The 22913-nt window shown below is 38.6% G+C and overlaps 1 protein-coding gene across 10 annotated transcripts in view; it reads left to right on the top strand.

Moving 5' to 3' along the window:
- Nucleotides 1-20571, top strand: part of LOC139736900 (protein phosphatase 1 regulatory subunit 12A-like) — a 120808-nt gene extending 100237 nt beyond the window's left edge. For all 10 annotated transcript variants that reach the window (XM_071647567.1, XM_071647565.1, XM_071647563.1 and 7 more), the window contains 5 exons: nt 11279-11328; nt 12160-12268; nt 13420-13551; nt 14595-14645; nt 16504-20571. In XM_071647567.1, the coding sequence (XP_071503668.1) occupies nt 11279-11328; nt 12160-12268; nt 13420-13551; nt 14595-14645; nt 16504-16590 (429 nt within the window). In that variant the 3' untranslated portion in view covers nt 16591-20571. The remainder of the gene's footprint in view (nt 1-11278; nt 11329-12159; nt 12269-13419; nt 13552-14594; nt 14646-16503) is intronic.
- The last annotated feature ends 2342 nt before the right edge of the window (nt 20572-22913 follow it).

The raw sequence follows: 22913 nt of genomic DNA, 5'->3' as shown, positions 1-22913 counted from the left end.
CCCTTGTCTGGCATACCAGCATTCGGTATCAGAGCACTTCCTCCTGTACCAGCCAGTCTCCAATTGGATGGACTGGATTCATGAGATTAAATGAATGGATCCACAGATCCAAACCAGATGTCATTAATAAGTAAATGGAAGCTTGATCTGGATATACTTGTGATGAATTCAATGGATCCACAGATCCATCCACATAATCCAAACAAGACTTACAATAGGGGCTAGCTCTGTGGATTCATGAGATTAAATGAATGGATCCACAGATCCAAACGAGATGTCATTTAACCCTATTCTAACTGGGCTATTTGAGACCAAGTTTTTACCGGGGGGGGGGGGTCAAATTGACCCCCCCCCCCCCCCAGTTAAGATAGGGTTAAGTAAATGGAAGCTTGATCGATCAGGATATTCTTGAGATGAATGAATGGACCCACACATCCAACTTAGATGTGTCATTTGTGTGAATAGGGGCTACATCAAGGGATTTATGAGATACAAATGAATGGATCTACAGATCCAAACTTGATGTGTCATTTGTGTGAATAGGGGCTACATCAAGGGATTTATGAGATACAAATGAATGGATCTACAGATCCAAATAAGATGTGTTATTTGTGTGAATAGGGGCTACATCAAGGGATTTATGAGATACAAATGAATGGATCTACAGATCCAAACTAGATGTGTCATTTGTGTGAATAGGGGCTACATCAAGGGATTTATGAGATACAATGATCCACAGATCCAAATTATGTCTTTTGTGTGAATAGGGGCTATATCAATGGATTTATGAGATACAAATGAATGGATCTACAGATCCATCCACATATCCAAACAAGACGTGCAATAGGGGCTAGATCTGTGGATTCATGAGATGAATGAATGGATCCACAGATCTCAAGACAAGACCCGTCATTTAAGTAAATGGAGGCAGATCTTAGGATTCAGGAGATAAGTGAACGGATCCACAGATCCAAGGGGCTAGATATGTGGATTCATGAGATACTGTAAAAGTGGATATTTTCGCGTGACTAATTTTTCGCGCTTTGCCGGGTCGGAAGAGTTTCGCGTGTTTTTAATTCCGCGGAATCAAGACATCACGCACAGGCACATATGGCAAGCAAAAATATTCGCGTGCTTTTATTTTCGCGCTAGTTTCTGGTTGCGCGAAATGCGTGAAAATTTGAACACCGCGAAGATTTCCACTTTTACAGTAAGTGAATGGATTTACAGATATCCAAACAAAATGTGTCACTATGGAAGCTGAAAGTAGTATTCAAGAGATAGATAATGGATCTACAGATCCAAACAAAATGTGCCATTTAAGTGAATGGGGCTAGATATGTGGATTCATGAGATAAGTAAATGAATTTACATACATATCCAAACTAGGTGTTTTATTGTAGAGAATGGGAAGTAAATCTATGGATTCATTAGATAAGTGAATGGATGTACTGATCCGACAAGATGTAGCATTAAGTGAATTGGAGGTAAATGAGTGGATTCATGAGATAAAATGAGATATATTAATGGATCATTGAATGATGAATTAAAGCAATAACAGTTCAGAGCAACATGTACCGCTATACGTGTGGATAGGCATATGCAGAGAGATATGAATAGATAAATAATTGATAGCAGATAGATTCATTAATGACATATAACATGCAGATAGATAGGTTTAGATATGTTTAAAGTCTTATAAAAGAACAAATCTTGTAGTTTTTTTAAGAGAGATAACAGGGCTGTTTTTGTGAAATAAAACGTACATGTTAGAAGTTACATAATGATTTTTTATGCATGCACTTTGAGTTGCTGCCCAGTAGCAAATGCACCTCACTGTAATACATTGTACATGAATCATGGTGAAATCTATAATATTCATGTGTAATTGTGATGTAACAGTCACAAGACGCTTGTTGTATCTATCTACATGCTTTGTCAGGTGTACTACTATATATCTTGCAATATATTGCAATATACATCAAGAAACTAGCAGTAGGGAAGGATAGGGACTATCTGTGTATGGGAGCAACATTCTTGTTCGAGTCAGAAGTCAGAGAAACATGTGAAAATCATCACAATAACCCCTCTCAAGTAGGAGTCACTATTCTTTCCTGTCAAAAGACGTGCATGGTGCGACATGGTGTACCCTTGAATGGTGGCGGCACGAAGTAGGCCAGCACAATGAGCATGTGGCACACACACACACACTTGTCGCGGGGTGACAGGTATGCCGGAGTGTACCCTGCGTTGCTCTCCAGGTGCTGGTGTAACTTGCAATAGTTTGAAGGTTATGCATTTGTTCAAGTGTTTGTAGATTGGGAGTCATTATTATGATAGCTGTATGGAGAGAGCTTGGGTAGGAATGTGGCCATTGTTAGATCTTGCCTTGTCCTTGTGGTCTTGTTCAGGCTTCATTTTCCCTCTAAGATATATGTTTTTTTTTTTTTAATGTAAAAAGAGTTTCCTGTTCTTTAGACTGTTGAGACCAATATAAAAGGAAAGTTGATCCCCAGATCACATTTGAGTTGGGGGCGAGAGATAGAAAGACCGGTATCACGTGGTCGAACCGTAGCAAAAGTCTGGGCTTGCAGAGAATCATGGTTTCAAAGCAGCTATGGCCAACTATTTAGGAAGACTCTTCCTAAACGTAAGTATCATCGATCAGGGCCTCGAAGCAGCGTCTTCTTCAATTGAATTACTTACCGAATAACAGAATGTGAATCATATTGCATCTAATATTGCTTGTGCAGATCTATATTGTGCAATGTGGGTTTTCTGGGATGACAGGCAATAAACACAGGCATCTTTCTCTATGTATGCCGAGGTATGTGAAAACCTTTTAGAAGAGGATTAGATGAGATTAGATTATGAGAGGTTTATCCCAGATGTGATGCTCACAGTTATTGAAGTCTCCTAAAATATCATAGGGGGCAAATGAATGAGCCATTCAGTTTATTCACCTATTGTGTTGTATGAAGATTAGTTCTAGATGCCTCCTTTCTTCAGCTCCATTTGTTGAGTTGAATTTAAAATGATCAGCTCCACAGTTTTCAGACAGAAAATCTGTTTTTGCATGGAGTCCCTAGTGTACCCTTTTAGGGTTTCATCACCCCTCATGGTTTTCAAGAGATTTTATTTTTTAGTTCCCCAGTGGAAAACAAACTTTCAGCAATCTTCAAGAGTTCATTTGCTCTGCACACTCCAACATTCATGTTATGCTAACAGCAACAGATATTTATGTGTCATCTCACTCAAATGGAAATTTGCACTCTTCAGTATATCAAGAGGAGTGTAATGTCAGGATAGCACATTACGTTGTTTTGATACATTATCGCTGTTTCCATTTGTGATTTGTAGTTGAAGAGTGATGCATAAGCTCTTCGAAGGGCTGGTCAATTTTTTTTTTTTTTTTTCAGATCATATTTGGTACTTATCCTGATTTTGAGTCAGCTATATACCATGAAACTTTGGTTATCTGTGAGTTGGAGCAGTTGCTCAATATATAAATGGCTGAGTAATATTCCCAAAGACTTTTGGAAGGATTTATCGTAATCATTAAAAATCTGGTAATATTTTCATGCACAAATGAAATTAATTTTTTGGTAGAAGCAATCAAGTGTTCTTCAGGTACAGTTCAGATTGATTTTGTAACTATGTCTGTGCAGAACTAACATCATTGGAGCTCAGCTGAACCATGGGGGGGGGGGGGGGATAAGAGGGAAAGGTATGTCTTTTTTGTGTCATTGACATGACATTGTGTTTTTGCAAAATCAGTGCCCATGCTGGATCATATACAATGAACTGCTTTTGGTCATCTTCAAATCAAATAATTCCCACCACCAATGATTCATAAACTGAAGAAAGCGATCCTTTCTAACCATTCAGTTGGATGTCGTGACTGGAGCCTTCCTTGATTATGTGTGTGTGTGTGTGTGTGTGTGTGTGTGTGTGTGTGTGTGTGTGTGTGTGTATCCCATGAAATACTCAATGCCCCTTCTTTCAGTCAAATTTGTCCTCCCATTGTGGTGAACACACGCATCCCTTGTTCATTCTACAAATTAATCAAACACTGACCATGCAATAACCAAATATTTGCACCCTGTGAAGACTTCTGCACATAGTCTCTGTTGATGGTACTGTTGAATTAGTTGTTAGTCAGAAAAGGGGGGGGGGTGATATTTGTTTGCCATTGTTCGCTTATTTTTGTGAGGGAAAGGAATATCTTATAATAAAATGATACCATTTGGGCTGCTCTTGCTCAACAGCCCACTTGCACCACTATCTCTAGACATATATGTATGTGTGTGTGTGTGTGTGGGGGGGGGGGGGATAAGGGTTTGGAAGAAGGAATTTGTATTCTGTTGAGGAAGTCAACATCACAAATGCTGCATGCCCATTAAAGTAAGAGTATGCCAGTGATTCGTGGGCCGTGAATTTTGCGATCATGAAAACAACAGATTTTTTTTTTTTTTTTGAACAACTGAATTGCCGTGGTGTCCATTATATCCTGCCGTTGCTACCCATGTACACAAAACAGGATTCTTCATCACAATTGCTCTTTAAAATGGGTAATCATGAATATGGCTTTGGCACCAGCCAGCTAAAACCATGTGCATGGGTCTTAATACTGGTCATTTTGATACCTTGAATTTGTGTTGTCATTCATAAGTAGGATTTTAATCATTTGTTTTTATATGGATCAAGGAGACCACATGCTTTCCCAAATTTAATCCTAGTCATGCTCTTGATTTTGTGACATTGCGGTGAGAGCAGCAAAGATGGTATTCACTTTTATGTAAAAAAGGCAAACTTCAAATGTGTGTGTGCTTTTCCTTTTTATTCTACATGGAAAGCACAGATGATTCAATATGGTCCTCAAATTTGTTCAAGGCCTTTGATACATAACTAGATATTGATCTTCTAGCTGTGGAATGTTTTAATGCAAATATTGCTACAGATAGCTACCAGATTGTGTGTTAGCTTTGCGTATCACCAGGGAACATTACCAAGGATACAAATTTGAGACAGCGTAGAACCGGTGCACAGCGCACCAGCTGTAGTTGTAGGCTACTGTCAATGGTGGTATTGCTTCATTGCCTTATATAGAGTGTCAGGGGGCCCCCTTCCCACTCAGTACCTGGACAGGTCTTCTAGTCTCGCCCACAGACCTTTGAACCATCAATAAATTGTCCCTAGCACACTAACTGTGCACGACAGTGTCTCTATGGGGGCATGTGAATTCGGGTGAAGATGCTGTCAAGATGGGGGGAAAAGACAGTTTTAAGAGTCATTGTTATACTCCCTGGATCTGGTTTTTATGCAAGAAGTTCTCTGAAGAGGATGTTTACTTCTGTGAGTGCATAACAATTTTTCCTTATTAACATTAATTAATCATTAACAGTGCCTAGCACTCATAAATGAAATTAAATTGACTGTCTTCCCTTTTTACTCCCTTCCTCCCTCCCAAAAATAAACAAACAAAGGTTTGCACATCTTTGTTACAAAGTGAAGAGCTCAGTGAACTAAATTTATGATTAATGTTTGTTTAAATCCTCTAAATCTAATTCATGATTAATGATTCTAAAATTTCAGTCTTGAAAGTAATGTATAAAAACCACCCCCTCCCCCTTCCTCTCAAAGAAAACTTCATATTTGTGTCATTAGAAGCCTGGGAAGGCTTAGACTACAGATTAAGTCTGACTGGCAGATGTTGCTGTCAAGGTATCAATAGGCCCAGAAGGAACAGCATTTTACACATTGACATTTAGTTTGTTGTTGATGACAGATATGAGTAATGATATAATTTCGCAAAATTTTGTCTGAAAAGGAAAACTTGCTTGTCGTCTGGTAGATAAAGCCCATCCATCAATATCTGAAATTCATTTGTTATGATTTTATTACATTGTATTTCATAAAGTACTGAATGAACACAAATATTTATGACTGAAGTCTGTAAAGATTCAATTTATTTTCTTTTTGGTTGTGAAATAAGAAAAAAAAGAAAAGATGCCTCAAGAAACTACCCACTCTGATTGAATTCATGACAGCCAGTTGCTTTGATGATTTTGTCAGCTATGAGTCTTGAAAATTGGCCTAACCAGTGTTCTCTTGAGTGCAATTTATTTTCAGTGCTTTATCAGCCAGCAGCCCGAAGCAGACATTCAATTCTACTTTCATATTGGTGCCTTGTAATTACCGGTATACATTTGACTTCAGTAAACATACCTTCAGTAAACATGCCTTTTCTTACAAATATTTCATAATCTCTTCATAGAAGAGTGTTTTCAAGGGCTTGATGTTTATGTTTTGGTTTGTCTGTTCTTCTGTTTCAGTTTGTTTTGGGGCTGTTTTTTTTTTTTATATGAGCGTAGTTGTAGCAAGACAACACTTAAACCAGCTACTCTCGACACATGCTTTCCAAGCAGGCATGTCTACAGTCTAATCATGACAGGCGGGTAGTGAGCATTATAAAGTAGGGCGTACAGGGGGTTAAAGAGCCCTGGAAGGCCGGTAGCTTTTGATTGGAGGGGTGAGCTATTTGGTGCGTTGGCACGTTCCCCACAGGTGCCACATCGCAGGGACAGCTAATCCCCCTAACTAACACCCTCTCTCCCAGCTACTGAGACAAGGCCAAATGACATATAATAGGGTATAATGAGGATTTTCTGCCTAAGCTGCCTACTTAGAGCTCACTCAGTCTTCCAGTAATTACAGCAATTGACGTGGCGAATAAGTTGCTATTTTTGTGAATTCCTTCTGTAAGAAGGAATGCAAATGACTCGTATTTGATGTTTGTTCTGGTGAGATATCTTTCCGTCAGATTTTCTGTTGTGATTTATCATGCAGTGAAATTATAAATTAAGTTTTTGCCATTTTATTTGTCTCAGGAACTTAAAAATACAAGATTCGTAGTATGTGCAAATACAAAATTGTTAGATAGGAAAGTACATTTTCACGTATTTACATGATGTCAATGACTAATGCCATCCTGGCTGTTGCTATGGTAATGTATGCCGTGAGTTTAAAGGTAGTGGAAAAAAATACTGCATCAATATGACTGAATGAAATGATCAGAAAATCAGACTAGGATGAACCTTTTCAGACAGGGAGCGCTGGCAGTCACAGACTGGTGATCAGTTATCTGTCGGGCATTTGCGGTATGCGGAATACCCTGTTGCACTCAAGATGTGACGCACAGTCCCTGCTGGTGGGCATTCTCGCATTAAAGGGGACATGCAATTGTTGCCAGCAGTGGACGTTGCAAAGGAAATACAAAACTTGTCCCTTAGCCATTCCGTACTTGCAATCTTTACCCCTCTTCTGGCTCAATGTGGCCTTCGCTCCTCCAGTGGACTATGATCTAGCTGCTGAACCAATTAACTGAATAGTTATTACCTGGAAGTATGTGAATTCTTATCATCAAATGTAGAAAACAATAGACATGTACACACACACATTTTCCCTCCAGAGACATTTAATCTGTAAATGAACATCAATTGGAAATCTTGCCCTCATACACAAATAAGAATGTCTTCTCAAGACAGTGTTCTTCTCGATCAGCAATTGTATGGCCATGCAGTAGCAACATACACATGCATTCTTACACTCATTTATTTACATGCCTATTTACAGTTGGGCACATGCTTTCAACACAATACGTCATAGACAATTTAAATATGGATATTTGTTTCATTATTGCTCTTTGCAGAAGGTAGTCAGTGGCATGGTACTAAATGCTCATTTAGCCAAGAATGGAATGCAGTCCATTCGATGGGCAAACTCTAAAGTTATTAGTAAACAGAAATTGCGTACCCTTATATTGCTGTTGATACTATCGCACTACAGCTCTTGTGGCATCAAGTAATGTTATTTGTTTTATTGTTGTTATTATATTTAAAATCAGTAAAAGCAGTATCTCCAGTAGATGATCAACTGCATTGTCAGGTTTTGTTGATGCATCAGGTTCAAAACATTGCACATTTACTCTGTCTGGGTCAGATGAAATTTTGTCATGGAAACATACATTCAGTAGACTATGAAATCGATTATGTCAAGACAGGGTGGGTTGTTTTCTGAGGTTTGCCCTTCTTATTCTTATCATTGACTAGCTGTCAGTTGGTTATGACAACGCAGTTTAGATCAGTTACATGGTCTTGTGAGACCTAACACTCTACAGGCGTCTTTATTTCCTGTCTTTTGAAGTGGGGGTTTATACCTTTTAATACCAAAAGCACTTTCTCATCCTGTGTGTGTTGACACAACTCTCACATCATGATGCTATGTGCCCATTATGAATTGTTCAGCTCATTTAATTGTCATTCACTGTATTAGAGGGATAACTGCTCCAGAGTTTTCAGTTCGGTGTAAGCTTGTGTTGCTCTTCAGTGCAGACTGGTGCTTCACATTAAAAGGCATGCAGAGGAGTGGATTGTTTTACACTTCCTTAACAGATTAAAGAATCACGTGTCATAATTGCATTTAAATGAGATTTGGATACTTGTGGTGCTTCAGTCAAAAGGCATTTTGGAGGAGTGGACTGTTTTTATTATACCTCCTTGAAAGATTCACAAATGATGGGTCATAATGACATTTATGGGATTTGCGGACTTGACCTCTCCAAATGCATGCAAAGTCACTGATCAGGATCACCTTCAATTTAAGAAAATTCTCTCACAAATGGGAAAGTAATGGTTGTTGCCAATTTCCTAAATGTTGTTTTCTGCGCAGGGAGTCTTGTGACAGAATGAGACATTGGCTGTGAAGATGACGATAAAAGAAGGTTGCCACTAGTTTTATACACGATACTTCTGGATTATGCAGTATGTCAAGTTGGAATAATGTCAAGACTACAAAATATTGATTTTTTTGTTTTGTTTTTATGACAGCATTTTATCCTCTTGAGGGAGTCTCTATTTTACACGCACTGGTCAAGGCTATTGCTTCCTACTTGGGAAATACAGAGAGAGGGATCTTTGTTATGTTCTACTTTCTTGCATTTTTGTCTAATTGTATTTTTACAACATCCATTTTAGCTACCACAATGTGTTCTGTTCTTTAAAAAATTGTGCTGATCTTTGCAAATGTAATCCTTGTCTTTGAAATACATTTTCTTAAACAAAAACAAATGCGAAGCAAATACTTTAAAGTCTGTTCGATCACGCAAAGCAAAACAATGAAATGTTTCATCAGAACCATTTCAGTTTTGATTATTTTCTTCGGAAGAGGTGAAATAGCATTTCTAGGAATGTTCCCAGTCTACCCAGGTGTTTTCCCCAGATGAATGACTCGAATGCGTCATCAGTCTGTCTGTGTGGGGTTTTTCATGTGTCATTTTGCAACCATTCAATCCATTGTCCCTTCTACCCAGACACAGTTAGCTGAATCTCTCTCTCCTTGATGATGCTGATGTTTTGTCCTTATCTTGTTACCGGTATATGGATCTGGATAGAGGTTTTATTTAAGGTCTTAATGTTTGGGATTTGGGTGCTGTTATTGTGTTGATTGTGAATTTATGAATAAGTTTTACTAGTGCACAGCAAATACACACATGTATACATTCTTGTATGTACACAATATCCATTGTAAAGATGTTCCTGGGACGTAAGAAAAAAAAAAGCATCCTTATAGTCTGCATGCAAATAATGTGTTGACAAGATGGCGAGAACTGTACTAGATGAACATGGAAGGAGAGGAAAGATCTTTGAGAGGAAACAATATTGCATCGTCATTTCTTATATGTGTGACTTTGTATATTGACTGTGTGTACACACTTATTATATATATATATATATATATATATATATATATATATATATATTATTCTTTTACACACTGAGAGTCATCTAACATTTCTCCTGGAAGATTTTGTTGGATTTCCCATGATATGATATTACAAGCCTGGAATGTGGTTGATCAAAGTACGTAATTGGTATAGCCAGCATCTTTGCCATTATTTGAACAGAGACAGTAGTTTGCCCATTGGTACTGAACACACTACATGTATGTAGTGGATGAGGTTGCTGGCATGCATGGATAAGCCTCAAGAATTCAAAACTAGGGTTATTGATGTGGCTGCATTCACACATTTAAAGAGTCTGGCTTTTGTTGCCCATGGCCCAAGATGAGATGACATGGGCATACATTGTATGTATTGCAAAGAATCCTTTCAACAACAAAAAATCAACAAAATTAGCACTAGACTTGTGGAGAGCTGTGAACAGTCCGCGAAAGATGATGCTACTATACCACATCCCGACAATTACTGCCACTTCTCACCCCTCCTAATCCTGCATCCAGTATGAAAGTTGTCTGTCTGTAATTCCTTGTATCCACATCCAATTCCCTGTAGGTCACATTTGTATATGTACAGTGTACATGTGTGTGAATGTCTGTGATTGTGAGCAGCTCCCACTCAGATAAGAAAGGTACACCTGTGAAGCACTGTGTAAACTTTTAAATTTAAGACAAAAAGTGTAACACACACACCCCCACCCCACCTCACCCCCAAGTAAGATAGCTACGTCATTCTGCATGCAAGACATTTGATTTATGTTGAAAGTGCCAGTGAATTCCATAAATTGCAAAATATAGACATGTATGCCAATGATGACTCATAAATGAAAGAAAAATGACACGGTACGTACGCACCAACAATGAGAACTAAACGATTTCACATAGTCTTACAATATGAAGCAATGGTACAGGTAAGATGAGCTGAAATAATTAATCTTCGTTCAGATGTGTACAACTAAGAAGCAGGAAGGCAGGAAGGCATTGCTTGAATAGAGAGTCCTTGGCCCCATGTCATAAATGATGCTAGGATACCAAGTCTTGCTGGAATAGCAACTTCACATAGCAACAGCCAATCAGGAAGCTGGATTCTTGTCGTTACCATGACACCTGTCATTCCAGCAAGATTTGCTATCTCAGCAACTTTTTATGAAATGGGGCCCTGGATTCTGCCTTCTAATAACCTCTCAAAATGGAAGTGCCCCTTTTATTCCAAATTGACGGCAAGATGCCTCCCGCAGTCAGGTAGATTTAAGGGACATTTTTATAGCTATCCATAAATCCTGGAAGATGGGTTATGTAATAGTCTTGACCAATATCAAGAGCAACAGCTCATGATGGATGTCCACCACTGTCGACTGACAACATATTGCATTTTAAATCCAATGATGACTGTACTGTGTTTGTAGATGAGTGGCAAGATTGGAAGTGAAGGGTGCCTCATATGTGTGATTAACTTTTCCTCCGTCATTTTTGTTCCCCTCAGACAAGCGACCGCTCCACCAGACCATCATCAACTTCTTCAGTAGGAAGCAGGTATTTATCAAAAGGATTAACGCATGTTTTTATCTTGCTGATTTGATATGGTATTTACTTATGATGATAGTAAGAATTCCCCCTGAAGTACTCCCAGGGGAATTGATGAAAAGAACTGACCTAAATTTGAATGAAAGCTGGACATCTTGCATGAAAAGTGAAGAGAATATGGTGAGTCTGTAAAGTGGGAAAAAAAAGGATGTAACACCAAGATATAAGTTTAATACCATTATTATTATTATTAAATTTTATTTTTTTTTTTTGTAGAGAGAGCAGGAACTGTCCAGATATTGTCATCTTAAGATAATAGGGGGAAAAAACACCTTGGAATTGTAGTATTGTTTGCAGTTCATAACTGTCTTTATGATACTTCTCAGATCAAACTCTTAAGAGAGTTTTGCTGGCAATTATATGCTTTCATGTAACTAGGTTCTTTGTCTACTCATGTAACATTCCCAAAGTGAGGTTGATTTGTTTTGTACTGAAGGACTGTACGGGAGGATGAGTGAAAAGTCAGTTTTGTAAGAGATTAGTGATAAATCTTGCCTCTTAATTAAGCAGATCCCCACAAGTGGATGTCTCTTCCACTGGGCCAAGTTAGCTATTTTGAGATTCCCATTTTAATGCCAAATTGAATTAACTGGATAGCATTTGAAAAGGTCAATGTTTCTCCACTTCCGTTCCTTGCAAAGCTTTCATTGGGCAAATCATGCACAGTCATAGGAGAATGTACGTAATGTTGCCCACAGTGCTCTTGTGCATGTGGAATTGATTTCGCCGTACAAACAAGTCAGTCATGAACGGAGCCTTTTCTCCCCCCTTGTCGCCCAGGTATGGCGATTCCTCTTCTTCGGTGCTGGATAGGTCTCGGGGAGGCTCGGAACGAAACCAAGTCTCATCGAGAGCTAGCTCTGCCCAACCTTGTCCATCTTGCAAGAAGGTGAGTCTTATCGTGTGCAATTCTACTTTATCAGAGATTTAGATCCTTCATGCAAACCTACAAGCCACTCAGTATCTCTCTCTCTGTATTCTTTTCATATACACTGTATATATATATACATTTTTTTTTTTTAGGGGGGGGGGTGCTTGTACATATATGGCCCATTATTTGGGGGTAAATTGTCAGTAATTCAGTTCATGCTGGATGTTACCCAAAATGGTTCAAACAAGGGAGGGGAAATAAGGGGAGTATCAAAAGTGTTCTTTAAATTCCAATGCGTCATTGCTTCTAAGTTTTATGTAACACACAGGACATTCTCGTCGATACTTGATATAAGATATATATATACTTTCTTGATTCAGCAGAAAGGGGGGGGGGGTTACTCCTCTGTACAGTATTAAAGTGATTCTTTACTTTGTTCATCATCGTACTGTGTTGCTTTTGGTGACGCAGGATTATTGAAATTTAGCTTTCATAATTGTCAGTGTACAAGAAACTACTTTTGGATTAAAGAAAATAGAGATTCTTGCTGTACAGGCAAGGAGTGATGTACAAACCACTTTGTAGCTACATTCACAATAATTCTGTAGTCCCACCTAGCTGTATATTTTTACATGCTTTGTTCTTCGGCATAAAACATTATGTCAGCTGATTGAATGAACACAGTTTAAGCATGGAAACTTTGTCAAAAGTCACAAGGTGCATAGTCACATATTTCCTGTGACTCAGAACTATGTGATGCATGTTTTTGTCAAACACCAATGTTTTTGTAGTTTACTTCTTTCCAATAATGTACTGCATACTGTAAAACCAGAAACATTTGTGAATTGTGGCCAATGGCCTTTTGTGCAGTATGAAACTTTTGCGAACTGATGACCATGAGAAAATTACGAGTACTCTACATGCATTGGATTGTGTACACACAAACTTTTGTGTGCATTTTATTCGTGGGAGTCGTTACTCCTTGCAAAATTTGTGTCAATTTCTTGTGTGCGAAAATTCCTGGCATTACAGTGTTCCAGATACCACAGCTTGTTGCAGGCATTGCGCAAAAAAAAAAAAAAAAAGAACACGCACACACACACAAAAAAACCTATGGATTACCATGTTCATTCTCTCCTTAACTGTTTTTCTTTACACTTCATTTGCAGTTGTTTGAGGAGAAGGAGACACTCATATCCAAGCTCCAAGGTCAAGTACAACAGAAGGACCAGGAGATAGCAGAACTTAGGTCCCAGTCAGACCGACGGTCAGACTCTCGAGCAGGCGACTCCGACAGACGAGTAAGTCTGGTTCCAAATGTGTGGGCCAAGTTTTGGGGGGACAAGCAAAGCCGCACAATATGTGTGATGCACAGGTTAGATTTGATCAGTGGGAATTGTGTGCACAAGTTAACCTTGGACTGTTTTTAACCCATGAGGCACAGCTAAACCAGTTGGATCTTAGACTGCTTCCAAAGTCAATGAAGTGCATACAATCCCATTAGTTCATGAAATGCACTTGTGCATCAGACTTTAAGTGTCATTGAGTTGTGCATCCAGCGCAAAATAATTACTGGAAGAAACTTTCATACATAACTGTGAGGCCATGCACAGCTTTCATCATCAGATTTACCATCGCATAGTTCAGTAATAAAGATGAGTGTGGACACTTTTCCAGATAGTCCACAAAACTCTCACATAACAGTCAGCCAATTGGTTTGCAAAAATTCTGAAACCTGTTTTGTTTGTTTGTTCGCTGAGGAAACTGTACAAGAGGGTAAAGCTGTCCTGGATGTACTCTCATTAAAATTAGATTAAAAGCTTCCAAGACAACTTTACCTTGCCAAATTTGTTAGACTTGAGATTATGTATTTTATTTTGAAGTTGTCAAAACTAGTTTAACTAAAGTACCTAAAATTTGATTTATAAATAAAGAAACTGTGGTTTCTGCTGATAAGGCTTCAAATAGTAGATAAACTGATACTCAGCACTTATGATGTGCAGTCTACCCTGTAAAATTTTCTGCAGCAACCGATTCAGAATGAGCAGGCATTGATCTTGTAGTAAGGTTGTTATCATAGCTTAGCAGGTTCTTTTCAAAAGTGTGACTCAACGGACGTTTTGGTTACTGAAGTTTAGCCTTCAGTGTCCTAACTGAGGTGTATTGACAATTAACAGGTCAGTTCATCAGAATATGATGGACTAATTGAGGTTGTGACAATCAGTTGTATTAATGGAATTTGGAAGGGCCATGAGGAAGATGCTTATTTTCATATGCCATGTATACTGAGGTGTTGTAATGAGTGCTGTATCCTTCATAATTTTCTTGTGTGTTTGTTTTCCAGGAGAGGAGAGGATTAGAACGAAGAATTTCAGAACTAGAAGAAGAAGTGAAGGTGAGATGGTGTGCATTTTTAGCCATTTCATTTCGGTACAACGTGCCAAGAATATCAACACCGCTCAATGGACCGCTTTCAAATACTTTAAAAGTGGATATTTTCGTGCGACTAATTTTTCGCGCTTGGCCGGTTAAGAAGAGTCTCGCGTGTTTTTAATTCTGCGGAATCAAGACATCACGCATAGGAACACATAGCAAGCAAAAATATTCACGTGCTTTTATTTTCGCGCTAGTTTCTGGTTGCGCGAAATGCGCGAAAATTTCAACACCGCGAAAATTTCCACTTTTACAGTACGCAAGAGAAGTAGCTTGTAGACATGTTTAGAAGCACATTTTATGCTCATCAAGTTGTTTTGAGAAGTTCGAAAGCAATCTTGAATTGTGTTCTTCCCAAACAAATTTATAGAATAATGGTCCAAAAGGTGTTTTTCCAATCAAGTTTTGCTCAATTCTGAGTTCTTGTGAGGCTTCTAAAAGTGCATGACAAGGCGGAGCTCAGCTTGTCTATGCATTCACTGCTGCCGACAAATGGCATGCTCTTTGGATACTTGTGCATCGAGTTAACATACTTATCCACATGTTTGTCTGAACTGGAAGAGCTGCACATTTGATAAGCAGACTGAGGAGTTTACACAACACAGCTGATGTATGGAATGTTGGTTATATATAGCTTTCAGATAGGGATACAGGGACACATTTTTGTGTGTGAACACTCGGCGACTCTCAACATCAACATGACTGTAAACAAATAGATGTCCAAGTACAAATCAGAAAGCTTGTATATGCAGTCGTAAAGCAGGACATAGACAGTACATGCAGTACAACTAGATACAGGAAACTTTATAAAGGAAATACGTGTTTAGCAGTTCATTAAAACCTGTAGCCTGCATGTCAACAACTTCTGAGATCAGCAAAGGTCAAGCAAATACCATTATGTAATAACAGTAAGTGAGTGAAGAGAGAGAGGGGAAGAAAGAGAAGGATTAGGAAAAACGATATGAACACTAAATTGGTACACTTGCTGTTGTTCGTTTTTTTTTTTTTTTTCAAAAATAACATTAAGATATGGCGTCTACAGAAAACTATGGTATGCTTCCAATGAACCCGTAAACAGATCTTTCTGCAATTGTATACAACTGTATAATCAGACTTTGATTTATAATCCTGCTTAAATATTATGATTCTATTTATGATCAGTTAGAAGAACTTATGATCAGTCTTAGTATTATAACAGAATTCTCCCTAAAGCATATAAATGTAAGCATTTGATGGTTGCTAGCAGTCGGGTTCACACGTTCGCCATACACTCTATGCAAATGAATGTGGTGATTTTACGCACCCACGCACAACTTGTGGAGGTCAAGCAGGGTCACACTTTCGGTGTTGACTTGTGCACTTCCAGTAATGGGGAGTTACTGTGCAGCAGGCACGGGCAGAGCGTATATGTGGTAATTGCATCTAATATTTGCTTTTTTATCGTGACTATAACAGTGTCACTTCACAATAGAAATGCATTTTCAGAGCTTAGAGCTTGATTTTTCTTTTCCAACGTGTAACAATTGCTGGGAAAATCTACAAAAATATGGTAGCTTGGAGATAGAGATAGTCCCCCATGTTTTTTTCGTGTACGATCAATAGATCTCTCACTGTGCATCAGTAGAGCATTGTCAGCACATTGTTAGTACATTGTTATGGAGACTAGATAGCGCCACTGCTGTTTGAGTTTGTACAGATATATGTGAAGGGGAGAATTTTAATGATGACTGTTAGATGGGTTTGAAGAATTATCCTTCAGTAACACTTCAGTTCAAAGGGATTAAACATTTGATGATTTTGTTTTTTCAATTCCCCCAAAGGCCATGGAACAACTGAGATCTGACAATCAGCGACTGAAAGACGAGAATGGTGCTTTAGTCCGGGTTATCAGCAAGTTATCCAAATGAGGCCTCCACCTAGTAACGGGATAACCATCAGCCACGCCTCTACACCCAGTCCCTCTCCGTCACTTCGTCATCGTCCATCTCGTCTAGCGGTCTTCATCGTCGTCACCGTTATCGTCACCAAGCTGGCGTCCGCGACCTTCTCCAGTATCCATCACATGTCCTCACTCACAGTGCGATTCGCGCGTGACATTCCTGTTCAGTTGGCTTGGCGAATGTTCAAATGCAACTCCTGCATGTGTACGTGTGTATGTGTGTGAGTGTGTGCCTCGTAGTATGATGATGTCAGTATATTACTCTTTCTCTGTCCTCTCTCTATGTTTGTCCAAAGTTCACAACCTCTGCCACATGCTTTGTCAATTTGTCAAATAGGTAGATTGCAATGAAGTAGCTGTGTTTTTACCAAAATGATATGCTCTTAATCCATGTGTAATCCAGTTACTGCCTCCTCTTAGTCCCATGTGTGGAGAATGGAGTTGAAGGTATCAGTGAGAGTTTGTATGACCCAAGTCATGCTTTGTAGGCAGTTTTTTTTATCTATTTTGTACTCCAGGTTGCCTGATCCAGGCCCAATGTACTGGTCTTTGATCAAGCCTGATCCTTAGTTTAGAAGATGGAGATAAGAGACTGAAATGTATGACGACTAGAGCACCTTTGCTTTTGAGGTAATGAGAGTGTCACCAGCATATAAAATACAACTCAATGTGTGAGAACTTCGATGGCACTTTGTTGTAGGAGGGTTTGCTATGTTAAAGAAGTCGTGTCTAAAGAATTGATGTGCAATTCTAGTGATTTTGTGACAAGCTGTGAATAAACTCAGTATTCATCACTGTGTGTGAAAATGGGGACTTTCACTTTCGTGACATCGTCTGTGAGAGTGGTCAAAGGTCGGGGCAAAAAAAAAGAAAAGAGGAAAGTGTCGGGGGATTCCCCCATCGTGCGCTACATTACGCAAGAGGACGTGTGGTGGATACAAGCAGCGATGATCAGCAGACCTCCTCAGACCCGGTGTAGAGGGAAAGCGTGGGAGCTTGCTGTGGAGGCGTAGCCGTGGTTGTCGTGTCGAGACGTAGATAATTAGTGGGAGAAGTCAACAAATCATGCCTTATTCAAACTCATACAGACTTATTGAAAGAGTCTGTTTAAAAAACAAAAAAACAAAACCATGTCATGTACTGAACTTAGATATATGCTGCCCGTTATTTGGAGTGCGTTGGCATGCCATATTTGGTTGGATTTTTTTTTTCTTCATATTTTTTTTTTCTGTATGGTACGGAAAGAATCAGCGGTGTGCGTGAACATGTTTGGTTTTGATCACTTGGCAGAACAAAAAAAAGGAGTAACGGTGTCTGTGAGTGTCCATTCATTGGAAGCAAAAGGAGAGAAGTTGGTAGTAAGAGCCTGATTCAGTGAGCAATTACGGCCACACGTTTGCCTTCTATGTTTCAAAATGCACATGCTTAGCCAAGCCATATCAGTCACCAACATCTATTGATGCTAATGTGGACACCAACGAGACACGGGTATTTCTCTTTTTTTGTCACTGCAAGTAGGAGCTGTCTAGAATCAAAGGTCCTAATTACTTCTCTATGTCTGTTTTCTGCTCTTAGATTTGATTTGTCACTAACAGCACTTTCACAAATTATGGAGCCACACAAATTGAGAGATCTTTCTTCCATTTCCTTATTTCTTGTCTCTTCTCTCTCTCTTCTTCTTCTTCTTCTCAGTAACTATACCCTTTCTATCATCTATCTATCTATCTATCTGTCTGTCTATCTATCTATCTATCTATCTATCTATTTATTCATTTCAATCTATCTCATTTGAAAAAAAAAAACAATCGTGTTGGCATGTGCTGCTGGCATTGTTTTAGTTGAGGGATACTGGAACAATCATTAAAAGTCTTCCACATATTGTATAATCATATTATTGCTCTTGTTATCATTGAATTCTTGGGTTTTTATTGGTCTTTTCATCCTAGTTACCCGACTTGATTTGAGTCCTGTGCAGGTCTTTGCGGTCTTTGTCTGTACTATATGAAGTCACGTGAATGATGTAGATTTCTGTAATATATTTAACAAACTCTTTGGAATGTTTAGTCAAGTGATTTAACCAAACTTATGATAATGGTAGTTTGAAGGGAAATCTTTACTTTCATTATATTGTTTCAGAAATGAGCTCTCACAGCGTACAGTGAGTGTGAGTTTATAGTATAATGAAATTCAAGATGGAGCACATTTTAAGGGATGCAGTTTGCAGATTATTTCGATTTCCCTTTTTTAAGATAACTTGATTCTGAGTATTTCTTCTTCTTTTTTTTTGTGATGTGATAGGATGAGGGAAGTTAATAGATGTTTAGCCTGTGGAACAGAACATTTGAATTTTACAAGTATCTGAATAATTCGACAAAAGCGGATGAATAATGAGAAGTTAAGACATATGAGTGTAAGCATATAAAATGTATGGAATCGTAGTTGTTGTGTGCAATAATTAATAAGCCTGTGTATTATTAATAACTGTTTCCAGTACGATATATTTATTGTATTGCTGTAGCAAGTATCTCACTCTTGGTCAGTTTTTCTATCAAGTGACTGGAAAAGTGGCCAACAAAGTCTTTTGTAGATTGTAGTTTCAGCTGTTCATTTAGAAACTTTTCCTCTTTATTTTCTTTCGTTCTTACGTTTATGGGAATATGAGTCTACCTGAATTGCATTTGTTGGAATTGATGTGAAATATTTGAGAGTGTAAGTTTAATTGCTATTATGGAGAAAAACCCAAAGAAGTGTTGTTTGCTTGCGTGGTTAGTGAGCTCACACAGGTAGTAAAACGATACTAATGAAGCACTCATGCATTAGAGTTCCAATTTAGGGTACAAGTTAGGGTACACCTGCAGTGCGTTTGCTGCTAGACAATTGCTTTCAGAATGCAGTCAAGCATGCCAGCGAGGCTGTGTTATCGGCTTGATGGGATGAAGTCTCATGTGTAGTTCTATCTTCAATGGGTTTGCTAGCTTAGAGTGCATGCACACTGCCAATGTCATGTACAGCAGCAGGATATTCTCAGGTTAAAGTCCAGAAAACTGCTCGACAAGGGCGAATGGGGGCTGTGCTAGCTCTTGGTGTAACAAAAACTCACACACAGTTGTGCGGAAAAGGAGAAAAAGATGTCAATGTCAAATAATTCTTGTCTTTTGCCATGTCAGGAGAACATCTTTCACACACCGGAAAATCACCCTCTACCAAAGTTTTCACAACTTCCCTGTTTGCAATTAAACATACTTTTGATTTTTGATTTTTATTCTTTTGTAAAGCAAGGTATATTCAATCACTGTGCAGTGCTGCATCACATCCAGTGAGACTCCTGGCTCATACCATGAGTCTCGCTGTGTTGCTGGGAGAAGCTGTGCACATTGCAGCAAATCAGACAACATATGCAGGAGAGATAGTCTTGGGTGGTTTGCAGCAAAGACATGGAAAAAAAAGGGTGAAAAAGATGGGAGAAAGATATGCTTGCAGACCATTTTCTTTCTGGTTTTACATGAACATCGTTAACGACATTTCCTCTGTTAGCTTTTTCACCCAACATCCTGATACATTTGACAGATCATCCTGTTGACAACGAAGTAATGTATATCAGTGTTTTTTAGCAGGCATAGATGGCTTCTCTTGTCTCTTTTTTTTCATCTTCTTTTTCTCTCACTGACTTGTTTCATTTCTGCCTCTGATTTTCATAAAGGTATTTTGTCATCCCTACTATCGTGCTACACCTGCTAGTTTTCATGTTCATGTTTACGTTTTGGTAATGTCTGCGTTCGTGTCTTCTTCTGTTAGTGATTGCATGATGCCACAAACAAGTGGTTGTTCCTACCTGATGTTTTGAGACATGACCTTAACACGTTTTAGCCCCACATATCTGCATAGAGAAATATCACTGGTAACAAGTCACAGAATTTGAAGCGACGGTGACAATAAGTCATCAATTGATAACCCCAAATGTTCATTCTTTGATCGAAATATTTTGAGAATGATTCCTGTTTTAAACTGTCAGGTGACAACATGGATAATTAGTGAGGATACCAGATTTGTTTAACTTCATAGCAGCCTTACCATGAAAGTAGACTAACCCAGTCATCTCTGTCAACTCTACCTTCAAACCACTTGCTCACTGTCATCTTTGCCATCATGCTAAAAATAACAAACACAAATCATGCACTTTTTCATCATGAATCATGCTTGGGGTGTGTAAATTTGCACATGTTGTCGTCAGGGACTCTCAAATCAAAGCGATGAGCTCTCTCTTGAAACAAAACTTTCATTTATCGTTCAATGCTGCATACCTACCAAATATGTTTTTATTTTATTTTTTTATGTTGCACTGATTTCATGCAACATCCTATCCAACTCAGAGTGGTGGAGTACAGCAAACTGCAAGAGAGGGAGGGAAGGAAGGAAGGAAGAGAGGGGGAGATGGAGTTGGAGAAAATAAAAATTGAAAGGAGGAAGAGTGGTCGTCATTGCGGTTCCTATCAGAAGAAGAAGAAAAAGGGCAGGCTTTCATTGGCAAGCCTGATGAAGAATTTCTGTCAAACATGGAAATCAGCAGAGAAAGTTTTTGAGAACTATTCTGACAATGAGGGTCTTTGGACCATTGAAGAAATACATCTCTATCACAACTTCAGGACATTTGGGGTTTTCTTTTTTTTTAGGGGGGAGGTGGTTTGTAATGCTTAGGCATTCTGCAAAACGAGAGAGAAAAAGACAAGGCATTTTTGCAAATGTTTGATTGTCCTAGCATTTATAGAGCGGGAAGTCACAGCACACATCTGGCCCGTAAAGATTGAAAATGAAAACTCAAAAATGCAACAAGAATGAGGCTTACCAGGCAAGCTTGTATTCTGTAGCTTACTCGTATGTTTATCTGTCTTCATGTTTTGTTGGCACTTCTCTTATCTTATTGGACTGTTCCAAGAAACTTACGTTCTCTTTCTGAAACATCGTCTGTAGTGATCCTTTTGTGTTTCCAGAATATGTTTCCAGAATATTTCTACCGCCTCTTCACTCTTTCTCGTTCTTTCCCTTATTTCTTTCATCAGTGTTTTTCCCCTTCTGTCACTCCATCCCTTCTCATTAAGTTAGTGTTTTGTAATTCCTTGGTTACGTGAATGTGTTTTATTTGATTTCTCAGTTACGAATTGTCTATTTGATCCAAGTGGTCTCCCTTGTCATACTGTACTACTCTTGTATTCAGCAGTTGTAGAGCATTTTAATTTCTCTTGCTTATGCACATTTATCAGGTTTGGAGTGCCGTGTCTATCCACAAACAAAACGAGAAAAAAATATGTAAATATATTTAATTCAACAAGCATGGTCAAAATGAGGAGAGAGGCCACTCAAAGAAGAAGAACACGGGGCTAGGAACCATGGGAAGGAGCTGTTGTGGATAAAATTATCGTGGTTATGACCATAATTCCCCTTCTCATATGCAGTCCTGAATCAACTCATTTTTTCTGAAATGACCTCACACACACACACGCTCTTACGCTCTGCCTTAAATTATTGACGTGGAAGTGTTTTCTACTCGCAAGTTATAAAAGAAGACATAACCGCCATGCATCTAGAGTGCTGATTCAGGGTTTGAATGATCCAACCTGGCATAGCAAGCAACAAAAAAAGAGAGAAGAGTAAAATGAATAAGAAGTGAAGACAGGGGTTCTGAAGCATAGGGCTTCACGTAGTTGATTCTTTGCAGAGGGTAGAAATATATAAATATTATATATACTCAATTCTGACAGTGGATGTACAAAGTTTGGTAGATATTTTGTAGACAAATGTTGGTGCTTTATGCTGTGAATAGTAGGAGCATGAATACCATTTTTTATGTAAGTACATATTCTTTGATGATTGTACAACTTCGTAAATCTATGCACCTGTGTTTTATTCCTTCCACTTAAAAAAAAGTGTAGTATTGCTTTTAATCATCAAATTATGTGATGGTTCCTTTCTTTATCTCACACTATAATTGAAACTGTGTAACATCCATAATTCAAAACAGACGAATCATTTTATGACAAAGTTTGTTCATATAGATATATATATATATGTAGGGTGTTTTGTTTTTGTTTTTTGTTGGGGGCCCCCTCACCACTCTTTCTTTCTTTCTCTCTTTAAGTCCAGTCTTTTTCCCCAAAAATGATCGTACACCTCCTGTTGTGATGGCAACGGTCATATGATAACACCTTACCTACAATTTGTATTGAAGCGTGCACATGCTAAAGAAGTTTTGCTGTCTTCCATAAATTGGGCGGTTGCATGAATGCAATTTCCGGT

This window comes from Diadema antillarum, unplaced genomic scaffold (assembly GCF_040938485.1).
Source record: "Diadema antillarum isolate AM-2024a unplaced genomic scaffold, OU_Dant_1.0 seq00000674_RagTag, whole genome shotgun sequence".
NCBI lineage: Eukaryota > Metazoa > Echinodermata > Echinoidea > Diadematoida > Diadematidae > Diadema > Diadema antillarum.
This window is presented reverse-complemented; position numbering and strand designations above follow the sequence as displayed.